This window comes from Triplophysa dalaica, chromosome 11, assembly GCF_015846415.1.
Source record: "Triplophysa dalaica isolate WHDGS20190420 chromosome 11, ASM1584641v1, whole genome shotgun sequence".
Classification (NCBI taxonomy): domain Eukaryota; kingdom Metazoa; phylum Chordata; class Actinopteri; order Cypriniformes; family Nemacheilidae; genus Triplophysa; species Triplophysa dalaica.
Genome location: NC_079552.1, coordinates 5,887,947 through 5,910,586, shown reverse-complemented (window position 1 = coordinate 5,910,586; position 22,640 = coordinate 5,887,947). Strand labels below are relative to the sequence as shown.

At 39.4% G+C, this 22,640-nt stretch overlaps 1 protein-coding gene across 6 annotated transcripts; it reads right to left on the bottom strand.

Annotated features, from left to right (window-relative positions):
- Positions 1 to 497: 497 nt before the first annotated feature.
- actn1 (actinin, alpha 1) lies at positions 498 to 21,142 on the bottom strand. Of its 6 annotated transcripts, none has more exons than XM_056760125.1 (22): positions 20,764 to 21,142; positions 13,227 to 13,341; positions 12,534 to 12,653; positions 11,767 to 11,853; positions 11,570 to 11,657; positions 11,351 to 11,429; positions 10,424 to 10,505; positions 9,197 to 9,282; positions 6,766 to 6,858; positions 6,180 to 6,410; positions 5,715 to 5,862; positions 5,443 to 5,593; positions 5,124 to 5,232; positions 4,898 to 5,038; positions 4,503 to 4,685; positions 4,071 to 4,205; positions 3,776 to 3,955; positions 3,217 to 3,363; positions 2,340 to 2,420; positions 2,034 to 2,099; positions 1,449 to 1,607; positions 498 to 1,355 (listed from the first exon to the last, which is right to left on the bottom strand). In XM_056760125.1, the coding sequence occupies exons 1-22, from the start codon at positions 20,902 to 20,904 to the stop codon at positions 1,197 to 1,199; spliced, it is 2,781 nt and encodes a 926-aa protein (XP_056616103.1). In that variant the 5' UTR covers positions 20,905 to 21,142; the 3' UTR covers positions 498 to 1,196. The 6 variants fall into 6 exon arrangements, with proteins under 6 accessions (XP_056616103.1, XP_056616102.1, XP_056616107.1 ...); XM_056760124.1 differs by lacking the exon at positions 9,197 to 9,282 and adding an exon at positions 9,772 to 9,857 and having other exon boundaries at positions 20,764 to 21,141; XM_056760129.1 differs by lacking the exon at positions 2,340 to 2,420.
- Between the last annotated feature and the right edge of the window lie 1,498 nt (positions 21,143 to 22,640).

The following is a 22,640-nucleotide window of genomic DNA, read 5'->3' as shown; positions in this document are numbered from 1 at the left end:
GGATACAATTTACCAAATCACAGAATCGAGTTAAATGAACAAGTGTTTTTCAAGTTAAGTGTTATAAATTCCCTGAGTTGTGGTGCAGGGGGATGGGACTATACTTCTTTCTGTAGTATATAAAACTTCAGATCAGGTTTTTTTACATATTAGTGTTTCAAAACACCACAAATCAACTTTTCGACACTGCACCAAGTAAAAAAGTCAGCCGGTATCATTACAAATAGCTAAGATCAAGCGCCTTACCCAGCTATACCGACAAAGTCTACGTATTATTTCATTACTATATCATAAAATATTATATTATACTGAGCAAGACGAAGATGATTGTTTCTGTTGTGTCAAGCGTCATTTATGATAATATTGTTGCTTTTAGTAATTGTATATAAAAATGTGTCTTGCTTAATGGGAAACATCTTTACATTAATATCAATTCCATACGTGAATACTTGAAAAACAATTCAAGAAAAGCCATTAAAAACACAAACGCACACAACTGTGATTGTTTCTTTATTTAAATTTATTACTTACGTTTCTTAATCAAGTGAAGAAAAATACCTTTTTTTGTTCTGTATAATAAAATATGTTAACTTTATTCCTTTATGAAGAGGAAAAACAAACAAACGAAATAAGAAGTAAAAATACAGAAAACATTCCTCCATGGGGAAGTTTTCAATGTTGTGACTGAAAGCTGAAAGGGGAAGGTCTGTTTATGAAGTCTGACTTGCCATCACAATGGAAAGTCTCATCAACAACCATTAATATATATATATATATAAAAAGCAGATCAATCAGAACCACATGGTCGTGGCGTTTCACAGGGGTCAGAGGTCACACCGCATACATAAAGCACTTAACTGCCTCTCTGTGACACGTCGACTCACAGGGTTTAGACTTTCTGGATCAACAATCCTCAAGATAGGCAACAAAGACTTTATAAACATGTCTGGAGAAAGAGAAGGAAGCCGTATATGACAAACAGGATATGGCTGGGCTGAGAGGATAAAAAAATGATTGAAGGTCATTAAGGAAGATGCTCAAATTGGCTGATGTGGGATCTGCTGCTCTGCTTGAAGAACCACTTTTACTCTCATAGTGTGCGAGCTATGTAGGTGTATATGAATATGCATGTTTTTGTTTTAATTTTCTGTGTTTGTACCAGAAGGCAGGTTGACCACACATTCAAGGGTCATGGTTCAGAGGTCACTCTCCCCGTACAAGGCGGTGGAGAAGGACATATAGTCGAGAGCCCCCGGCATTGCGTCAGGGCCCGTGTAAGGCGTCATGCGGGCGATGCAATATTCAGCCTGGTCGGGAGGAAGTTCACGCCTCAGCTCATCTGCCAGGATATAGTTCTACAAAAAATGGTTTGAGATTAATTATAATCTTCATGTGACACATTTCAACCTATTTAGTTGTTGAATTTGGGGGAAATAAATATGTCGTACCTTGTCTCCAGCAAGGACTTTAAATGATGCCATGACCTGATCAGCAGTGTCTGTGTCTGCGGTCTCACGAGACATAAAGTCTATGAAAGCCTGGAATGTCACCACTCCAAGTCTGTTAGGATCCACAATGCTCATGATGCGAGCAAACTCTGCCTCTCCCTAAACAAAAAAACCCATTAAATAATAGAATAATTACTGATCATATTTATCATCTAATAATAATAATTAATAATATAATATAATTTAATTGAAATGTAAACAGCATTAAAGCTATTAAATGTGAAATGTTTCTAATTGTGTTACCATAAATACTAAGCAACTCTATGGATAAAAATCCTGGAATTATAGATTATACATAGATTACAACCCACAGAGATTCTGCCTCTGATCATAACCAGTTTAAACTTGTAGATTATGTAGTTATTTTATAATCTTTACTTGATTATACTCCACAGAAATAAAACTGTAGTTTTTTAGATTATAATCCACGGAGAATATAACTGTTTAAATAGATTTTAAAACATGTACATTATAACTCAGTTCAACCTGATTACAACCGGTTGAGATTTTAACTCTCTGCTTTACCATATTATAACCCATGGAGATGAGGCAGGCTCGGAAGTCTTCTGCATCCATCATGCCTGTTTTCTTCTACACGAACCCACAATGGACAAACAGAACCAAGTAGTGGTGCAGAAAAGTTTGATGAAGGAGAAAAGGATGGGAAAAGCAAAGAGGAATTGTAAGAAAAATTTTAGAGGAAGATTTCAAAGGACATGTTCAGAAAGTGGAAAAAGTTTGAGAGGAAAAATAGCAAAGAGAGAACAGAAAAACAAAACAAAAAGAGAGGTTAATGACAGGACTCCCTGGCTGGTGTTGGTGTGTGTGTACCTGTGCGTCGTTCCCGATATCGAAGCCCAGACTGATAAGGCAGGCTTTGAACTCCTCGGCGCCCAGCGTGCCCGAGTGATCCTGAGCGTCGGAGCCGTGGTCAGAGGTCAGCAGCGTGGACATGCAGCACACACGTGTGGGGGGTGAGGGAATGTCATGCAGACGTGTGGAGGGGTGGAAGAGGGTGTTGATCCATGCAGTGGCAAAGTGACAAACGAGAAGACAGAGAAAAGTGCACAACCATTAGAACAAACTGTGCAGTATTGTGCTACGAGTGAGGGGAAGTGTAACTGTGAGTGAAGACCTGAGTTGTGATGCTGTGCTCTGTTAACTCTGCTGTGTCGTTTTACAAATGTTAAATTGTGTTTCAATGTCTTGTGAGGGTTTTTAGTGTGCCGTTAAGGTGTAGCATGGCAGCGTTTGTGTAGCAAGGCCATCACTGTCAATGTAAAAACTCAGGAGACTTGAAAATTACGCATTGTTTATACTACAATGTAAATATATTTAAAATCATGTGGCATTATGTCTTGATTGCAAGTTTTATTATATCTTGGTCATTTTTTCCTATTTAATTATACTTGTCTTGTGTCTCACATTAATGTCTTACATCACGGCTTGAGAGGGAATTGGAATTTCAATCCTCTGTATGTCTTGTATTGACAATGAATTGACAATAAATTTGACTTAAACATGTGTGTGTGTGTTATTACATTACTAAATACAATTTCTGAGCTGCAGTACCACGCTCAGCTGTACATCTGGTCTGTTTTCTTCTGTCATTCTTCTGGATAAAGTGAACTTGTTACGGTTTCAGAAATCCTACTCTTCTGAATCTTTTACAGCTGTATTGTACTGGACTGTGGGGTGTGATACTGACTCGGTCGAAGTGGTTGAACGAGGCTCTGAACTCATTCATTTGTTCCTGGCTGATGCCTTTGGCGTCACGGGTCAGAATCTGGTTCTCGATCTCATTAATGGTGCGAGCAATGGTGGTAAGAAGCTGCTCCCATCCCACACGGATGTGCTACAGAGGAAAAACAGACGTAAGATGCATTGGAGTGTTTTAAAGGTACAGTGTGTCATTATTTGGAGGATCTATTTACAGTAATGCAATATAATATAGGTAACCATGTCTTCAGAGGTCTATAAAGACCTTACATAATGAAGCGTTATGTTTATATTACCCTAGACTGAGCTATTTCTATCTACATACACCAGGGGTCCCCTTACATGCAAAATACGTTATCTCCTTCAGCAAAGAAGCGAAAACATGAAAATATCTTAGTCCTGTGTCAGCCACCGTATTGCGTCGAAAGGGAGGGGTTGAGTGAGTCATTGGTTGCAATTCGCAACCTTACCACTAGTTTATGCTGCTAAGTTTCATACACTGGACCTTTAATAGTTTAGTCAGTGTGTGAGTTAAAATGTCTCAATACCTCCATGGTGTAGTTTGTGTGTTTGTTGTCGAAAATAAGCGCTTCCTGTATGAGTTGGTGGTCTCCTTCTAGCTGGTCTATCTTTGGTTTGTAGTTGACAATGCTCTTCTCGTACTGCCGCAAGTGGGTCAGATGATCCTCCAGGGTGCCGTGCAATTCGATCGAGATCCGGCCGATTTCCTAAACGCAGCGATTAAAAACTATTTAGATAACAGAACGACACAATTCGGCCTCAGTGTGTCCACAACATCCTTTGAATGCTATTCATTATCTGTTAGTAAAGATCGTGTATCACCTCCATCTTGTTCTGAATCCAGGGCCCGATGACATTGGCCTGATTAGCGAACTGTCTGCGCAGTCTCTCATTATTCTGCTGACGGGCATGTTCCTCTATCAGAGCCTGATCTCGCTGGGGTACTAACTGACGCACCTGGAATAGAGAGAATGTGTAGAGATTAATTCAGCATCTTTTCCTTAAATTTATGAAACATAATCTTATAAATGTTATATATAAAACATTGAATTATATCTAATTTGATGGCTTTTTTGTACCTTCCTAATTATTTACCAGATAATTATATACACTTATTTGAATATAATATAGTATTCTTTTTTACTTCATTGAATTTAAAATATGAAATATGTACTTTTCTTTCCTGGTCTGAAAACTGATTCGCTACTGTTTTTACAAGATAGCATTATTTCTGAAGTGGAACTGTGTTCCAACCTTATCCCATTTGGTGTTGATCTCCTGGGGGTTGATGGTGGTGTATGGGTTGGTGCCAGCCATGTTGACGTGGTATGTCTGCACAATTTTAGCAATTTCATTATGGATGCCGAGGATGGCCTGTCTCTCCTTATCCGCCTCAGGCAGAGTGGCTTTAAACTGCTCATGGGCTGTGCTGAGACCCTGATTCACACACACACAAGAGAAAATATTTTCCCTCTGTTACTTTTCACCTTATACTTTTAAATGTCTCCAAACACACTGAGCTTAAAAATTGCCATTTGAAAAAATGTATTTATGTGTGTGTATTTAAATGATTTAATCAATAAATGTTTTTTTTTTTTTTTAAAGTCAGGGTTCATCCACAAAAATGAATAACTAAATGAGAAGAGTACCTGTATCTCCTCAATTGTGTGGACAATAAAAGTATCCTGCAAGTCTTCCATGGCTCCCTCCATCCAGTTGTTAAATGGCGCCGCCCTTTTGGCAAACTCCAGGTACAGCTGATCAATTGTTTCCAACAGTTTTTCAGTCCTCTGAGGAAAGAGACAGAGAGCTAATTAGAACCAGCAACCAAAACACAACATTCATTGCAGCTGATGGTGTTTTAACACGTTTTACCTTTAAGGCCTCGCTGCGTTTCTGAGTCAAAACCCCCAGAGAATCCCACTCATCACAGATCCGTTGGCAGCGAGCATTTACACTGGGAGAGTCATAGTACTCTAACTCACTATACAGAGAGAGAAAGATCAATATAAAGTATCTGTATGGAACAAAAATTGTAATTCACCCCAAAATTAAAATGATGTCATTATGATGTCTTTGTTTTAAACCATTTATATTATTTCTTTGCTAATGCTTTCCTTGTTATTGACATAATTTTCTTTTCATTTAATGAATGATATAGTGTCTGGTTCTGGTTTTCGTTGTGTTAACTGACTTGAGCTCCTGTGCGATGGCAGCGATCTGCTCAACTCTGTCCTGATGAGCCGCCAGGTCGCTCTCAAACGCCTCATGCTTCTTCAGTAGAGCTTTGATGTCAGACAGGGATGCCGTCTCGTATTCTTTCTGCTGCAACATCTCCTCCTTACCTACAGGGTGCAGCAAAGATAAAGTACATCACAATTTTAATGGGCACACAATGCATTTTTTTTATACCAAATGTTCTCGTATTCTTGCAGTTGTGTTGTCTGTGCGTTTATTTAACGATACCTTCGGTCCAAGCCTCGTGGATGGTGGCTTTTTGGCGGAATTTCTCAGCGAGATGATCAAGTCTTTCAAGTCTGCGGATCTCGTTCAGTAGCCATTCTTCATAACCCTTTTCTCCTCCCTCTAGAGCCCCCCAAGCATTGGAGATATCCTTCAAAAATATAAGATTAATTACAGAATTGAATTGTATTTAATTGTAACTCTTCAAGAAGTTTAATGTTCTATATCTTATTCGGCTTTGTTTGCAAAGCGCTGCGGGTTCACTTTATTTTCACATTGACAAATCTGTTTGCTTGTTACAGGTTAGTATACAATGCAAATAACCCACTTCCACACTGAGACAGTTTGTGGAGAATGGTCACTGAGCAATGTTTCTTCATTCAGAACAAGCGCAACTGAAGGTCAACATGAAGATCAATGACTTTATCGACTAAACTGGATACTGAGTTTGTGTGTTTATGTGCTCACCGAAACCATCTTCCCCTCCGAGGGCATAAATGCGGGCCGGTTGCTGAGACGCAGTTTGGTTTGGAGTGTGTTGAAATTGATCTCCAGTTGACATTTCTCCTGAACTTTTGGTGGTTTGTGAAGTCGCCGATAGTCCCGGAAATCCTCCAACTTCTGCTGCATGGCCTGCATGGTGTTTTCAGGCACGCGGTTCTCCAACCACGGGATGGTTCTGCGAATCCACTCCAAGAGCTGGAGACACACCAGAGGACAAGAACACCAAAAAGACAAAAATGTTAAATTGCGAACATACAGACTAAACTAAATAGATGAGAAGAGAGAAAGAGAGAATTATCAAACCGTGTCACAAATATGTTTCAATTATTTTTTACCATAACCATATAAATTTCCATGACTTTTCCAGGCCTAAAATCTACATTTGAGATCTCATGAGCCTTCTGGAGTCATTACGCATAAAACATTTCTGTTAAGTATTTCTAACAATCAAACATGGACCAAAATGAGCACAGATGTAGACGACAGGAGAGGAGAGACGAGGAGATGAGTGAAGAGGAGTGGTCAGGAGAGGACATGGATGAGTGCTCACATCACTGGCTAGTTTCTCATAGTCTTCCATCAGCTGCTCGTTCTCCTGATTGACAGCCAACACTTTGCAAATCCGATTGGCTGCCGTCTCGGCCTAAGGAGGGAAAGACAGAGTGAATCTGCGTCTGTTTCTGTGGAAGAGCTAAGATGCTTAAGTCTCTAAAGTAGAAAAACAGCTGCTATTTTGAATGTAATATTGTATCTGTTTCATTGTATTTGTATGTATGGAGGGAATGGAGAGGGATAAGGAAGTGATTTTCAAGTCTAAAAGCCAGAGAGGAAGAGGGGAAAGCAATGATAAGCTCAGTTTAGCAATTGCAGTGACATCAGTTCAGATCTGTATTCCGACAGCAGTTATTATTTTATTTATTTTTTGTCAGGCGTTTTCTTTTAAACTAGAGAAAAAACAACAATGAAGTATAAACATTATTTTCGTTTTCAGTTTTATAAAAAAAATCATTCACACTCTTAAACAGAAATTCAAGGAACAATTCAGCACAAATGATAATTCATAATTTACTCACTCACCGCCTTGTCGCTTTAAACCTGTATGACTTTCTTTATTCTGTACAACACAAAAGAGGATATTTTGAAGAATGTTGGAAAGCTGTTGGTTCCTTTTGACTTGCATTGGTATCCATACAGTAGAAGTGAATGGGGACCAACAGTTTCTGTTTACCAACATTCTTAAAAAAATTTCTTCTTATCAAAAAAGCCACGCAGGTTTGAAATGACATGAGGGTGAGTAAATGATGACAAAACTTTTATTTTGAGGTGAACTCTTTTTAACTCCTATTTCTGTCCTATATTGTTATTCTGTGCAGAGAAAAAATTATACCAATGGCTTTTAAAAGAACAAAATTTCAAATAAAACAAACTTTTTTCCGATTTCATGATTTTATAATCCACAAATATGAAAGGAACGTCATTCTCAAGACTTAAAAGTTATCTATACGTTATATATACATATACGTGTTATTCAAATAAGAAACCTGCATCCTTTCAGTTCAAATTTCCACAAACTGACTCTTGTAAGTATCCTTGTAAGTGTGTGTTTGTGTGACAGAATGCAGCGCCTGGTAAATTTACAGTCACACCACATACTTATGTTAACGCAGCCTTATAAGAGCAGCAGGATTAGAGTATGCAGATATTGTATGAGAACATAAACACAACCAGACTGTCGAAACTGTTTACAGGGGAATGTTAGTCATCAGCTCTGAAAAGCTCACAGAGTTGAGGGAACCCAGCTGGACGTGATGATTCAGCACGGTGAAGTATTAACTTTTATCCTGTAAGTGAGAAGCATGCTGACTCTGAATGAACTGATTCAAATCAAGCAGTCTGTCTTATTATACACAGCTAGGCATATGTCGGTATGAGATTTTGACGGTAAGGTAACCTTACGCCAAACTACCAGAGTTTGCGGTATTGCGGTTGGAGCTTTAAAATGTGTTCTTTAATGTCTGAGTAAAAAACGTTGAACACGATAGATTAGATTTTTAAGCAACACAAAATATTTGGAACAATAGTAAACATGTACAGTACGTCAGGCTAAATCAGTGCTTCCCAAACATTTTGAAGCATGGCATCCCCTTTATAGTCTTCTTTTTTCAGTAATTAAACTTACATGCATTTATCCATAAATATATATATAAATAAATTATATTAAATGCAGGTGAGCAAACAATTCATTAACCATAAACGAAATATGGCACAGAATCTGATGGATTCCTGCACAAAACAGCTCATACCTTTGGAATGTTATAACAGAAACTTTTAGTGGTTTCAAAACCGGGACATTTCCAAACCGCGGTATACCTTGAAACCGATATTCGGCTCATGCCTATACACAGCTTATATGAGTCTTTTGAAACTGTCTTTAGACTGTCTTTTTACCGCAGAGCTGTATACTGGCTGTCGGTTCACCTCTAAATTCTGTGTAAATATGCAGTGCCAGATAAAAGTTTCGTCAGCATCTATTTTAATCTCTTAACTAAACAGTGAGACAGTTGGTTTTGGAAAGGCTGTACGAATGTGTTTAGCGTGGAGATACTAAGTTGGGTGTATTATGTAAAACAAAAAGAAAGATTTGAGAGAAACACAAATAACTGAGCCTTGTGTATATATGACCTTTATCTGATTTGTATGATATTCAGCAATATCTCTGCACACTCCCACAGCTTAACAGGAAGTTAGTGTTATGCCACATTGAGATATTGTTTTGATGACATCATCAGAGACGATTGTACCATCACGGTTCAGAAAAGCTGTCTGTAATGTCTGTATGAGAGATCCCATCTATTTTTGTCTTTAAACGGGTATCTGAGTTCTGGGGCCTAAAAACAAACATCTGATTGGCTGTTGTGAGTTTACTGGGTTGAAGTGGGTGAAGTGAAAGCTCTGACCGGTTGTTGTCAGTCTGCGCTCACCTTCTGTTTGCCTGAGAAAGCGTGGTAGTAACATGACACATATGTCATGATGGCCTTTTCGTCGGGACGTAACGTACTAACGATATCTGCCCAGGGAAAGAGAGAGCAGGAAGAGGGAGAGAACAGAAAGGGAAGAGGAAGGGAGAGAAAAATGCACAGAGTAAAAGACTGCAAAGACTCAAAGGTAAACAGCCACTGTTCCACAGAAATGATAGAAGGCATGAAGAGGTCTCCAGAACGTCAAAACATTTGAGTCTCTAAAAATATTTTATTGGAGACTGGAGACACGCTCATGCCTTTATCACAAGACTTATTTTCCTTCATGCAATAGGTGGAAAGACTCATGCGGCTGTGGGAGGAGCCTGAGCCCTGAGGGGCGGAGCTTAGTTCTGCAAAGAGTCAAAAAGAGCGGAACTGTTAGGATAGTAGTCACAGTAAGGGGAAACCACGACATCCAGTAATCTCTGCTAATGGTGATCACAAAACCCAGTGAGCAGAAACAGAAAGGGAAGGGCGTAAAGGGTGAGTGAGTGTGGAAGTTCAGGACATTGGGAGGGGGCGGGGCCCTGTGATACCTTCTGCGCCCCAGAGAAGGCATGGTAGAAGCTAGAAACGTAGGTCATGATGGCCTTCTCATCGGGCCGGGCCGTACCCACAATATCTGCAGAGAAAGAAGGGGGTGATATTAAAGTAACGAGAGAATAAATGAATAACCAGAGCATTGCACACACAGACACATAAGTCCCATCCGAGGTGACCTCCTGTGTGAAGAAAAGGTTATAAATACGAAAGAAGACAACCGAACCATCCTATATTAACTGTGCTGTACAAAAACACAGAGCTGAAAGTAAATATAATAGAAACTTTATTTCAGTTTTGCGTTCAGGAGAAAGATACGCTGCACAAATACTTTCAAGGTAGCAACGATTTTAAGAATCCAAACAACGTTTTTGTAGTAAGGTGGCAAAGAGTATAAAAAAACGCCACAAGAACAAAACCAGTAATACCAGTGCCTTCGAAGCACTTCAAAACTCATCAAAACACAAAAAAATACACTTAAAACAGGCCATATTTTTAGGAAACATCCACAATCACGGCTTCAGTAATTCAACCTCCTGAAGCACATACTGTACCTGCACGATTCCTACAGCTCTATATTTAGAGGTCTAACCTAGTTTTACAGGGACGCAGCACAGAGAAGAACTTGTCTATCTTATTATGTCTTACCTTCTGCATCCAGCATCTTAGGAATGTCCAGGTATTTCTCAGCGACATCAAAGGCGGTGTTCAAGTTAGTCATTGGATCATCCTAAGAGGGAAGAAAACAACAACACGTGGATCCTTTTCTTTCAAACTGTTGGTGTGTATAAATGCATGTGGGTCAATGACGTATAAGGATTTTCAAAGCATTCACATTTCTTTGAGTTCTGGTGATTAATCCTCTCATATTTTCGTCTATAATTTTGTCTTCTTAAATCAACAAACTTATTTTTCCTAAAAATTGCATACAATACAACTGATATAAATATTAAATAAAGACCATTTACTTAAGCATAGTGCATCAGATATTCATATTTCAGCCACAAAAATTTGATATATTTTAATTTCATTTAATATAATTATTGATATTATTGGTCGATACCACATGATAAGGGTTCGTTATATGTCATTGACCTTTGTATGTGAGGTTCAAAAACCAAGAACTTACACAAATTTATAATTGTACAATTTTCACTTTAAATTTATTTGTAATGATTAGAGCCCTGAGTTGATATGTTAAAAACGTGTTGAAAAAACTTTTGTTATATGTTCTTCTTTTGCAGAAGGTCATTTAAATTTAACCAATAATTAACATATTTCCTGTTTACACTTCTTGTTAATGGCACCTATCATAACTCAAACTTTTGGGAGCAAACTGTCCTTTTTTACGTGAAATAGCACATTATGGATTACATTTAGTGTGAATGGTTGCCTTATTTAAAACCTAATTATGTTATTCCAGCCTGATCAAAAAAATAGAAAGAGGATCTTGAAATCAGGTACAAAGAACAATTATTCCAGGTATGAAATAGTAAATAAATCCCAGGTTCTCTATGTGGTTTCAAACTTTTGTACCCTGCTGTTTATAGCCACAAATTTGTTGTAATGCCTCACCTTGCGCAGTTTACCATAATCAATGAGCTCTGGGCGATGTCTGTGAATGAGTGCACAGAATCCCAATCCATCTTTCCAGCTGACAGAGAAAAAGAGAGCAAGAGAGATGGGCGATATATGACTGTCAAAATCAGTGTCCATTTGCAGATCACTATCACTCTGAGTCTTTTCCCATCATTGACTATGTTTCTTCCTGGTGCTCATTTCCTGTCTGTTTACCTTATGTGGAAATTCTGAATGTTGACATTTTTGTAGGGAGCTGTTTTCCTCTGGCACCACAGCAGAAGACCTTCTTTAGCTGACGTCTCTGTACGCACACAAATATACACAGAACCATATTAAACACAATCCCAAATTCGTAAAGTTCAAAGATAAACTGTGCATTGTATTTACATTTAAAAGACAATACAACATACCCTCCACTGAGATGTCCTGGATGGCAAAGCGGAGAATGATTGTCCAGATCATTCCCAGAGTCATCTTGGCATTTCCATCAACAATCTCTGAGTAGAAGCACACACACCAGCATAACATTTAGATAAATTATCCTTATTTCATTTATTCTCAAAACGAAGTTGCAAAATTGTATTTTAGCTTTAGGGCAACTCTGCAGTACTAATACTAAAATGACTATAGATGTGAGTGGGAAGTCCCCATTTAGATATCCAAGAAAAAATTGTATGTTTGTGTGTATGCGTGTGTTTGATTCCTTCTCTTCCTACACTAATCCCATAATACGCACACATGTCAGTAAATGTGTCTGTGTATCTCATCTCATAAACGCAAACACAAACAGAAACAGCCCTGCATAAACACATATACTGGTAACAGTATGGGACTAAGGCCAAGTGTTTTGTGGAAGGCTAATCTGTCTGGAATGCCGCTCTGGATTAGAGAGAGAGAGAGAGCGAGAGAGAGAGACCAGATAACAGAAAAAAATACACACACACACTGTCAAATACAGCAGATCTAATATAAGTCAGACATATACTACATGTGTAATCTATTTAACTTTAATTCTGCTGGAAGAGAGAGGGCATAAATGTGATATGAGCGAGACAGAAGCACATTTTGCACACAGACAGAGCGTCTGATAACCATTGATCCCACATGCTGGAACACTGAACTCGTGACCCTGGAAGCCTGCAGGATATAGGTCACCGATGAGTGGTGGGGGACATACCCTCTGCTCCGATAGAAACCAGTTTGACTCCTTTGCTGGCGATGAAACCCAGAGCTTTGTTCACATTGGAGATCTTATGGACTCTCATTTTTCCTCTCTCTGGTTTGGCCAAGCGCTCTCCTGCAGTGAAAAAGAAACGCTTAATGTTCAGGCTCCATAATATTGTCACAAGTCTGTTCTCAGGTGATTTAAACAGACACAAAAAACATTCAAAATGATCTTCTTTTCCAAATTGCATTAATAAAACGGTCAGTTTTGGTGCTTTTTTGTGATTGGTTGAGCCGAGTTCAAAGCCATTATAAAAAACCCCCATTTATAACTGCTGACCGCATTTCATAGCCTAAATATCACTTTATTTTATTAATCTTGCAACGCTTCTGGAAAAAACTTTTATTAAAGCAATAATCCCCGCGAAGCAGTGGGCTACAAGTGCATTTTTTAACAACTAAGGGGGTTTTAGACACTCAGCTTTGTGTCGTGCCACAACGGCCTTAGCTGTTATAAAATCAACTGTAACCAATTGCTTTCGCGGCCTTATTGCTTAATTAATTCAATTGCCCAAAATCGCTTTGAATTTGATAACTGTGCCCTCCGAACCTTTCATTGCTTCCCACGTAACAGTTGTACCACAACAAACAGGAACACCAAAATTTGAAGCTGTATGTGACAAATTTAGGCTGTGAGGTTACTGACCTGAGATGACCTCTAGAAGCAGCATGAGTTTGAGACCGTCTCTAAAGTCTTCCTCGATGTTTTCGATCTGCGTTCCTGCCTTTCGTAGATGAGAATTGCACCAAGCAGTAAACGTCTGAAAGCGAAATGACGAACATGAGAAGAGAATAGTACACACAATTCTGAAAAACGAGGCAAAAATAAATGTAACAATAAAATGCACATTTTTTCTTATAATTGGAAATACAAAATAATACATAAAAAATACACACTTTATATTTTAAATACAATATGTGATCATGGATCACAAAACCAGTCTTAAGTAGCACGGGAGCATTTTTAAGTAAAAGACAAAATTACATAGTACGGGTCAAAATTATCGATTTTTCTTTTATGCCAAAAATCATTAGGATATTAAGTAACAATCATGTTGCATGAAGATATTTTGTAAATTTCCTAAAACAAATATATAAAAACTGTATATGGCCTGCTGCTTCAGTGCCTCTCATTAACAACTTCAAAGGCAATTTTCTAAATATTTAGATTTTTTCGCACCCTCAGATTCCACAGTTTGTAGTACCTTCCCCAGATATTGACATATCCTAACAACCCATACGCCAATAGAAAGCTTAACTATTAAGCTATGGCCATGGTATATAACTGTTGCTAACTTCATTTCAGTAAATACATTAAAACTTGTCCTTCACCCATTTCATGTGTTTAATACCAAAGTCTACGAAACAGGCATAGTCTTGCTGTATTTCATCAACTTCAAAAGTATCATAAAATAAAAATAACTAGTTTGTTGACGAAAATGCGCCAAAAAACATAATTTATTTCCTTTCGGTCATCATTTCCACTTTCTCTGACCCCTTTCATCATCTCCTAACCCAGCTTGATGTGGTAAAAGCTACGATAAAAGCTCTTTTATATTCATCTGAGTTTGTCTCACACCATGCCACATTTTTGTTTTGTGCACAGAGAAATTGCTCTTGAGCGGCTGGTTAGGACACAATGTTACAATTAAAGAGGCCATTTTTCCTGCTGTGCCTTTAGGACTTCTAATGTATGAAAACACCTCCAAGCATGTGTAATGAGCATGACAGGAAGAGAAGCAGGTTTGGCAGACTTTCCCACATTTTCCCTTTATAATGAGTTCCTCTAGACAGAGTTTAGGATTAATAGTATCAACCCCGCTTCCTCCATATTACCTCCCTGCGCTGCCCAGGCCAAATTTTGTGAATGAGTCAATCAAGCCTAACATAAATGATCACGAGGGTATGTGTTCTTTCTGGCATCCCTCTTTCACTAAGGAGAGTGTTTCGATTTCTGATATATTACCCCTTTAAACCGGCTTCATTTTATACACCTGTGTTACGCATATACTTGAATGCTTTGCTAATACTGTAATCGTTTACAATCATGCCATGACTTTGACGTTGAGAGAGAGCGAGGCAGTGTGAGGGTTCTCTGGAGGTTGTCATGGCAGCACTGAGTATCTGTGGCTTCAGGATTCTTCGGTATGTTAGCGGTCTGATGAGAAACAGCTGTGGTGCAGAACGGGAGCTAAACACACACACACAGTAATACGATTGATATGCCGCTTAAGGGAATCAGAGACAATTGTATTTATGTATGTGCAAGGATGGCTTGGATTGTGCTTAGATGTAAAGACAAAGAAAAAAATCTGGATTCGCACAGAATGTGAAACATTGCTAAATGATGGGATACAACCGACCAGAGTTGGGTGGTCTGGGGTATGCGGTTTAATAATGGATTATGGGTAACAAGGAGCAGGCTAGGTGAGAAACGGTGTGGAATCTGGCAGCTACTAGCAGGAAACGCTGTAACATGGAAATGTCTGGAGGTAAATGCAAGTAAAGCTGTGATTGGGATAAATTCATGAGACAGTCAGAAGATGCTGTTTGGGACCACACACACACACATCAATGCCAAGACATATATACAACAGAGTTTATATAAAGCTTATTAACGATACACAATTTGCCCCTAGCGTTCGTTGTGTGTGTAAGCATTCATGTAAGAATTCCACACTAAGCTGCACATGCACGCAGACGACAAACCCAAATAAACCGCACAGAGCACGCGCAAACCCATGCAAATACACGCATACATGCATATACAAATGCATTTAAATACAGTCAGAAAAGCAGCAGATCTCTGGTCACTCAGCAGGAATGCTGCTAGATTTCCTCACACCTACACAACACAAATCTTTATTACAGCTTAAGGGGGAGTAACTCTGTTTTACTTTTAACCCTCTATTTCCACCTATAACTTTCTTTCCTTTTCACTGCTCTCTGTCTCGCTCGGGAGTGAAACACTGCACGGATCGGCTCTTCTCTGTGGGTTGCTATAGCAACTACGAATGCCAGAAAACCTACAAACAGTAGGTCCAAAAACACACACGTACACGCAAACAAACTTCCCCCATAAATAGATCTGTTTATATACAGCTGTAAAGAAAACATTGCTTATTACATGGTCATAAAAAGTATATTTTTAAGTAAAACTTAATTTAAATGCTTTTGTGTGTTTGTCACAAACTCGATGATAGGGATCATAAAGAAGCATCTATAGACCTCTCGTCTGACAATACATGGGCTGTTTGCTTCTTTCATTAGCTCCGCCTACTCAGGTGTACAGCGTGTGACAGGTGTGACATGCTACCAATGTAAACAAAATTGTGACCACACACACACAATGACAAAATCCCCTGCAAAAAGACACCAATTATTCCTACATCTGCACTGGTGGAAAAACCTATCCTATTTGACGGGATATTTCACATAAAAATAACATTTCTGTCATCATTTATTCACCATCATGTCCTTCAAAACCTGTATATGACTATATGACACAATAGAAGACATTCTAAGAAATGTCTCTGTGGTTTTATGTCCATACAATGGAAATCATGGGGGTTGATAATAGTTACCATTCTTCAAAATATCCTCTTTTGCAGAAGAAATAAAATCACAAAGGTTTGGAATGACATGATGGTGAATGATCAAGAATTTTCATCTTTGAGTGAACTGTCCCTTAAAAGGTCCAGTGTATGAAATTAAGCGACTTCTAGCGGTGAGGTTGCGAATTGCAGCCAACTACTCAATCTACCGCTCCATCTCCCTTTCAAAGCACTACGGAGTCTGACACAGAACTAAAATGTCGTCACGTTTTCGCTTCTTTTCCAAAGGAGATAGCATATTTACGAAATGAACTCTATAGAGCAGTTTGTCCGTAAGGGCTACTTTAGAGACAACATGACGATGTTAGGGGACCCGTATGTAGATAGAAATCGCTTCTTCTTAAACAATAAAAACACACCTTTAATTATGTAAGGTCTTCATACACCTCTGAAGACATAGTTATGTATATTATATTGCACTTCTGTCATTAGATCCTCCAAAAAATTACACCTTTAATGTACTGTATGTAGTAAAAATGTGTTAATAGTGTTTTGCATAAGGATTCTTACAATGGATAAAAAGCTCAATCTTATTGTCCGTCTATCTGTTTACCTTTCTAATTGGTATTGCCTGCTAAGGAACACAAAACTATTGCTGTTGGTTATACTTTAAATTGAACAAACCAAAACTGTGTCCTTAAATTATTACTTGCACATGGACAAAATGTTAAATCTACTTTTGTTTCTCTCTTTATCTGTTTGTGGGTTGTTGTCTGTTGGCTGTATCCACCAGACAGGAAGTGCTGATCGACGTACAGCACTACAGCTGTCTCATTTCCACACAAATTATCCAGCTTCCCCTATACACACAGACAAACCACACTCTCCTAAGGTGAGCCTGTCTCCTAACATACAGACGCAGAGTTCAATGGCTCATTAATAATCGTATCAACATTCAGGATCCAGGAGCCTCAGTTTCGAGCTAAACGCTGACTCGATCTTATCTCTGCTTTTACATTAATTAAACCTCAGACACACTCTCTATATGTATACAGTCTCTTGGCTTTGGTGAGCCAGCACTGCAGCAGATTAAAGCTGTAAGGAAGTTGCATTATGGTTATGAGTTTTCTATGAGAGATAATGCAACTTTGGTTCTGAATAAGTCAGTCAGTCAGGCACAACGAACAAAGTCCAAGTTTTGAGCACATTATCGGGTTAGATGCAGCATGTGATGCATAATTTGCATGAAGAGTTTGACTTCACTAAGATAGAAACCCTGAATTGCTTTTTGACTGTACAAAAGGCAAAGCCTCGGGTGAAAGCTGTCAGACGCAGTCAATCATTTTTTTTAAGAACGGGTCCATACAAAGACAAACACCAAAGAAATTGCTTCCCACACCTGAGATGGCGACATTATCTACTTTTTTGTTGACTTACTCAGACTGTTCTTTCATCGGTTGAAACAGCACAGTGAAGGATGCAGTACAAATCCTGACAACACGGGCTTGACAAGTTATAACCCCTTTTACATGTGTTACACTGAGATCTCACCAACCACATTTGCTCAATAAATATTTTATTATTTTGGCTAATTGGGTTATTCTTACACTGTGTAATACTCAATTTACTATATTCTTTCATTTTACGTCTGTTTTCGCACATTCCTAAAAGCCAGAATATCTAATTTAGTGGAAATGCAAAAACAGTCTAGATGTTCCGTGTGGGCCAAGCTGACATGTAAAAACACACTGTTGCATGTCAATGTCTCCACAGAGAGTTGTAAACCCATCTTGACGGTGAGATCTGTGACAGATATCAGGAAACTTACCCCAGACCAACTTAAACACAAGCATTGGGTCTCCTGGGACACTCAACCTACCCTCTCTAAAAGAGGCAGAGAGAGAGATCAAGTGAGAGAGAGAGAAAAAGGCTTGAGACCAGCAGGACATACAGTTCTTTGTATTGAAGAAAGACAGAGGTTTAGACCTCCTTACATCAACCTTTAAAAAGCCGCATAAATACAAAGTGGGCAAACTGGGCATAAAACAGTTTGGATTCTCAGATAAAACATTTGAGTTTTTAGTTTTTACTTGTGATATTCAACACAGCTGAAATATTTTCTGATTTGTTAAAGACCTACACCAGGGTTAAAGGCTAGAAGATATTAAAGGTACAGTTCGCCCACAAATAAAAATGATTTCATACTCACCCTCATGTCATTCCAAACCTGTAAGACTTTCTGTCTTCTGCAGAGCACAAAATTAGATATTTTGAAGAACATAGGTAATCAAACAGCCCCGGACCTTATTGACGTCCATCATATGGACACAAAACCACTGAGACATTTCTCCAAATATCATTTGTGTTCCAAAAGAAAAAGAGTCAAAAACTGATTTTGAACAACATGAGGGTTTCAATAGGCTCAAGCCTTACCAAAATATAGTAAACGTCTTGAATACATGGCAACAAATTTGCCTTCAAGCTCATATTTTCATACATAAATGAGTTTCATTAAAACTCAGGGGTAGTGTATAATGTCTGCGTCAGAGAAAATTGCTGTGTATTTAATTATAGTCCTAACTGGGCAGATTTTAACATTAGAGCAACAAAATTGGGCATCAATTTGGTGCAGGACTGTCCGTCTGAAAAATGGAGCATGAGTGACAGGGGAGTCTTATTAATAAGTCTGGGGCTTACTGAAAAGAACACTTTACCCTTAGGAATGAATGAGAATAGAAGTTTAAATGTGCTAAAATCTGATGCAAAGGACGGACAGTTAGACCCGTTAGAACTTTGTCTGGGGGCATTTAATATTTTGGAGGAGGAAACGGTGACCATCATTCCTCTTAGATCGATTGAGAAAAGTTTGGATGGGGCGTGGCACTTTACCTATATATGAGGAGAGAGAAAAAGACTAAAATATTTCAGAAGTGGTCTCGCTTTTGAATCACATCACACCTGTCTGGCCTGAAGGGATTTTCCTCATGATGCATAAACTCTGAGTCTCAGACACAGATGGTTATATCTGAAAAAATGTGCTTTACTGATTCTATGGTCAAGGTTGAACTTGCACAAATACTTTCATGCATAAACACAAACTGCAGCCAGTCAGATGCTTTCACGCACACTTTCTTAACTCAAGTTCAGACTCAGCCCATATGGTTTTAACTCTGACATTTTTGTGAGATGGCGATCAGGTCTGCCCTGTAGACCTGCAATGTGTATGTGTTTCTTTGTAGAACAGACTTCTGCTTCACTACTGACCTTTCAGTCCTGTCAAAATGAAGAACAATAACCAATTTGTCTCACACACACACACACAAACCCACGCATAATTAAAGTCACAGAGGGTGTTTAATGGGCAGCACATTGCATGTGTTTAAAGTGTGTGCGCGTGTGGTTGTTTATGAACAGTGTTAAAAATGATGGTCATTTCTATGCACAATGCAGTTCTAGATGGGAATAACACATCAGGGCTTTTTGCTATTTGTATGATAATGTATGTGCACGTCATTTCCATTGACCCACCACACTGATGGCTGATGTGTCCATACAGAATGGCGGATGTGTCACTGAATGTAAAAAAATAACCAAGAACTACTAATGCCTAATTTCTTGAGGGTTACGCATTTCTCTCTAAGCTCTCACTTAACCAGATTTGAACATGTCTGATGCTGACGATTTTGTCATCATGGGTTTATAGATGCATGAGCTGAACCCGCGCATACCTGAGCATGAGTCTTTCCCGCCGGTAGCTGATGACATCATTCAGGAGTCTACAAGCTTTCGAGGAAGGAAAAAAAGGGAACGGGGGAAAGTTTTCCAGCGGCAGTGTACGGGGTCTGTTATTACCATTTTTGGGCAGACTCGCTCCCTGACAAGCCCAGCCCAAACCGCAGCAGATTCCAGTACTCTTTTTTTCCTCCCCGTTTTCCAAAGGGGAGGAAAAGAGTGTGGGAGCGACAAATGTTTCACTCATATTTCAAATACTTTTTAGACTCGTTTGCAACATTTAACATCCGGCATCATAAAGAGTTTTATACACCCCCTCCCCCTAAGAAATAGTCAACCGGAATGCGTAACGGACCTGTCATGGGTCACACGTTAAAAAGCCAGACAGCGTCTGCGCCGTGACCGTAAATACAGAGAGATCGTGCTCTGTGTGCGCGCGTTGGATCATATGAGGCTCCCGCGCGAGGCTGCTGTCGCTGACATCTGTTGCGCGCACTGAGGGTAATAGGTGGGCGCACGGTGTCCGGTGATCGGGGTCCGGATCGTTTGACTGGGGGCGGGACCGTAATAACGCTCAAATGAATGGACAGACGGATGTGAGAATAGAACATGCGCGATTCCGCAACAGATGTCCTTCAAGTTTCTAATAATGAAGACTTACGCTTTACAAATAGCGTCTTATATAATATATAAGACGTGGTTACAGAACTCTCAGTGATAACCAAACACAACCATCCAAGAAGCAAATGCATGCATACATTTTACCATCAGCCACACTTCTCTGTGATTCTACCGCACCGGCCAGTTAAATCCCTGTGGTATCCACATTTCGTGACATTTTTACGGCAGGTTTGCACAGCCTTTACACCTCCGTTAGGTGGAGAGATCATATCGTACCTTTCGCTGCTGTTTCTCCCAAGCGGGGTCAAGCAGAAGATCCCGGTCCCAGTCATCTTCCTGGGGCATGTAGCTGTTCTCTTCTCCATCGTAGTGATGAAAATGATGATGTTCTTGTTGAGGTTGATGATGGTAATCCATGCTGAACTGCCGTTCCCGGTCTCTCTCTTTCTCCTAGAGAGCGCTGCCGCGGCGCAGTAAACACTCCCGTGCGCACTTAAAACGATGTGCACTAAATCAACGGCCCGGTACGCTCGCCGCCTTTCGATGCCTCGTTTTGCCTGCCCGTTCACTCGCTCAAAGTCCGTTCCTTTCTCGTCCTATCCGTTTTACCACGGCGGCTATCCAGAGCAGCGAGTAGGCAGAACCTCCTAGACGAGCATCGGCAGAAAACTTCACAGTACCAGAAAAAAAGGAACACGATGCGAGGTGTCTGATTGGCTACTGCGTAGATACTTAACGCCCGCCCATTCACGAAGAACCGATGCAGATTGGCTAATCGTATTGTCAGTTGTTAGATTTGGTGTGGGTTGTCTGACTAAAAGCTTATAGGTACGTTTTTTATACTCAAATTAATTGCCTGAACTGGAGTGTAATGTTTAGCTATTTAATAATGTTAAATAATGATGCAGTTGGTACACTAATTCTGGCTATTATAAATCTTTTAATAGGTTCCTCCTCGCCGTCTAGGTGACCACACCCTTGCGTTTGTTTTATCTCACTTTGTCTCAGGTAACAGATATTTGGTTCCTCTTTAGAGTGGGGGGAAACAGGGGGATACCACGTGCATGCAAAAATAATACGTTTTGATTGTCTAACCAGTAATGAGCCTATGAATCATTCATGCTGTATGAATAGATGTTGGAAATAGATAAATGCGTGAAAGTGGAAGCTGCCACTGTGTCAGATATTTTACAGATCAAGGCCATCTGTGGTCAGACCCTTTGCGTAACGATGTCTGGCGTTTACTTGGCAGAGGACATCTCTGGTATTCATCACATATACTAAAGGCTGTAAAGTTTAATGTGATGATTTCACCCCCTGAGTCTTCGCGGTTATTTCTGTGGCCGGACTGAAATGATTAGTTTTGTTTATTGATGGCATGTTTAAACAGCTATCTGACGCACGCAAAACACGTTCGCCTAATAAAGACTTTGTCACACAACCTGATCTGACCGCTAAATAACAATTAAATTACAACTGTACATAGGCATTACTTGTATCATGTTATACGTAGCGTAATGTAACGTTCAATCTTTGTCAAAGTTGTCTTTTGCCTCATTCCTTCATGCTTCATAAGCTCCCAAGAAGGCCGTTTGCGGAATACCATTTAGGGTAAAGCCCCTCCAGGTGGAGATAACAACACCGAATGGGCTGCCGCGTGCACACGCAATATAAAAACGTGTCACCGTAAAAAAATACTGCGTCTTCTATTCATTCTAGATTAAATACTTCAAAAATATATTTAATAATAAAAATAATAATATACAAAGTAATAGAGTCCTTTTTTTTTGTAAATGTAAATTGAACGTTTGGTTAAACGCTGGGGACATTTTTAAATAATTGTAAAGTATGAAATACGCGCGCGCACACTGGAACTGGGGCGCTCTTCCTTATATGGACAAACTTCCAAGGGACGAATGTTTGGGAAAGTGACGTCACGCCTTGAGCGCACAGACAGTGAGAGAAAGATCTCATTCTGCTTCTCCATCACATCAGTATAGCTGTCTCGCCACTTATTCCAACATAAAGAAAACTTTGTTCACTTAGTACAAATCTATTTTTGTGTCATTTCGTTGTGACGTGAAGCTTTCCTTGCGGTCTGTGTGTAATTGGTCGCAGGGGTTGCGGATAAATCAGTCAATGGAAAATAGGCC

What these genes read in the sequence shown, in the direction of transcription:
- actn1 (XM_056760125.1), bottom strand. Translation starts at nt 20,904, where the DNA reads ATGGATTACCATCATCAACCTCAACAAGAACATCATCATTTTCATCAC. An exon ending in ACACAATTGAGGAGATACAG is followed by an intron (nt 4,686 to 4,897) that starts GTACTCTTCTCA and finishes TGTGTGAATCAG; the next exon opens with GGTCTCAGCACAGCCCATGA. An exon ending in ACACAAACTACACCATGGAG is followed by an intron (nt 3,364 to 3,775) that starts GTATTGAGACAT and finishes TTTCCTCTGTAG; the next exon opens with CACATCCGTGTGGGATGGGA.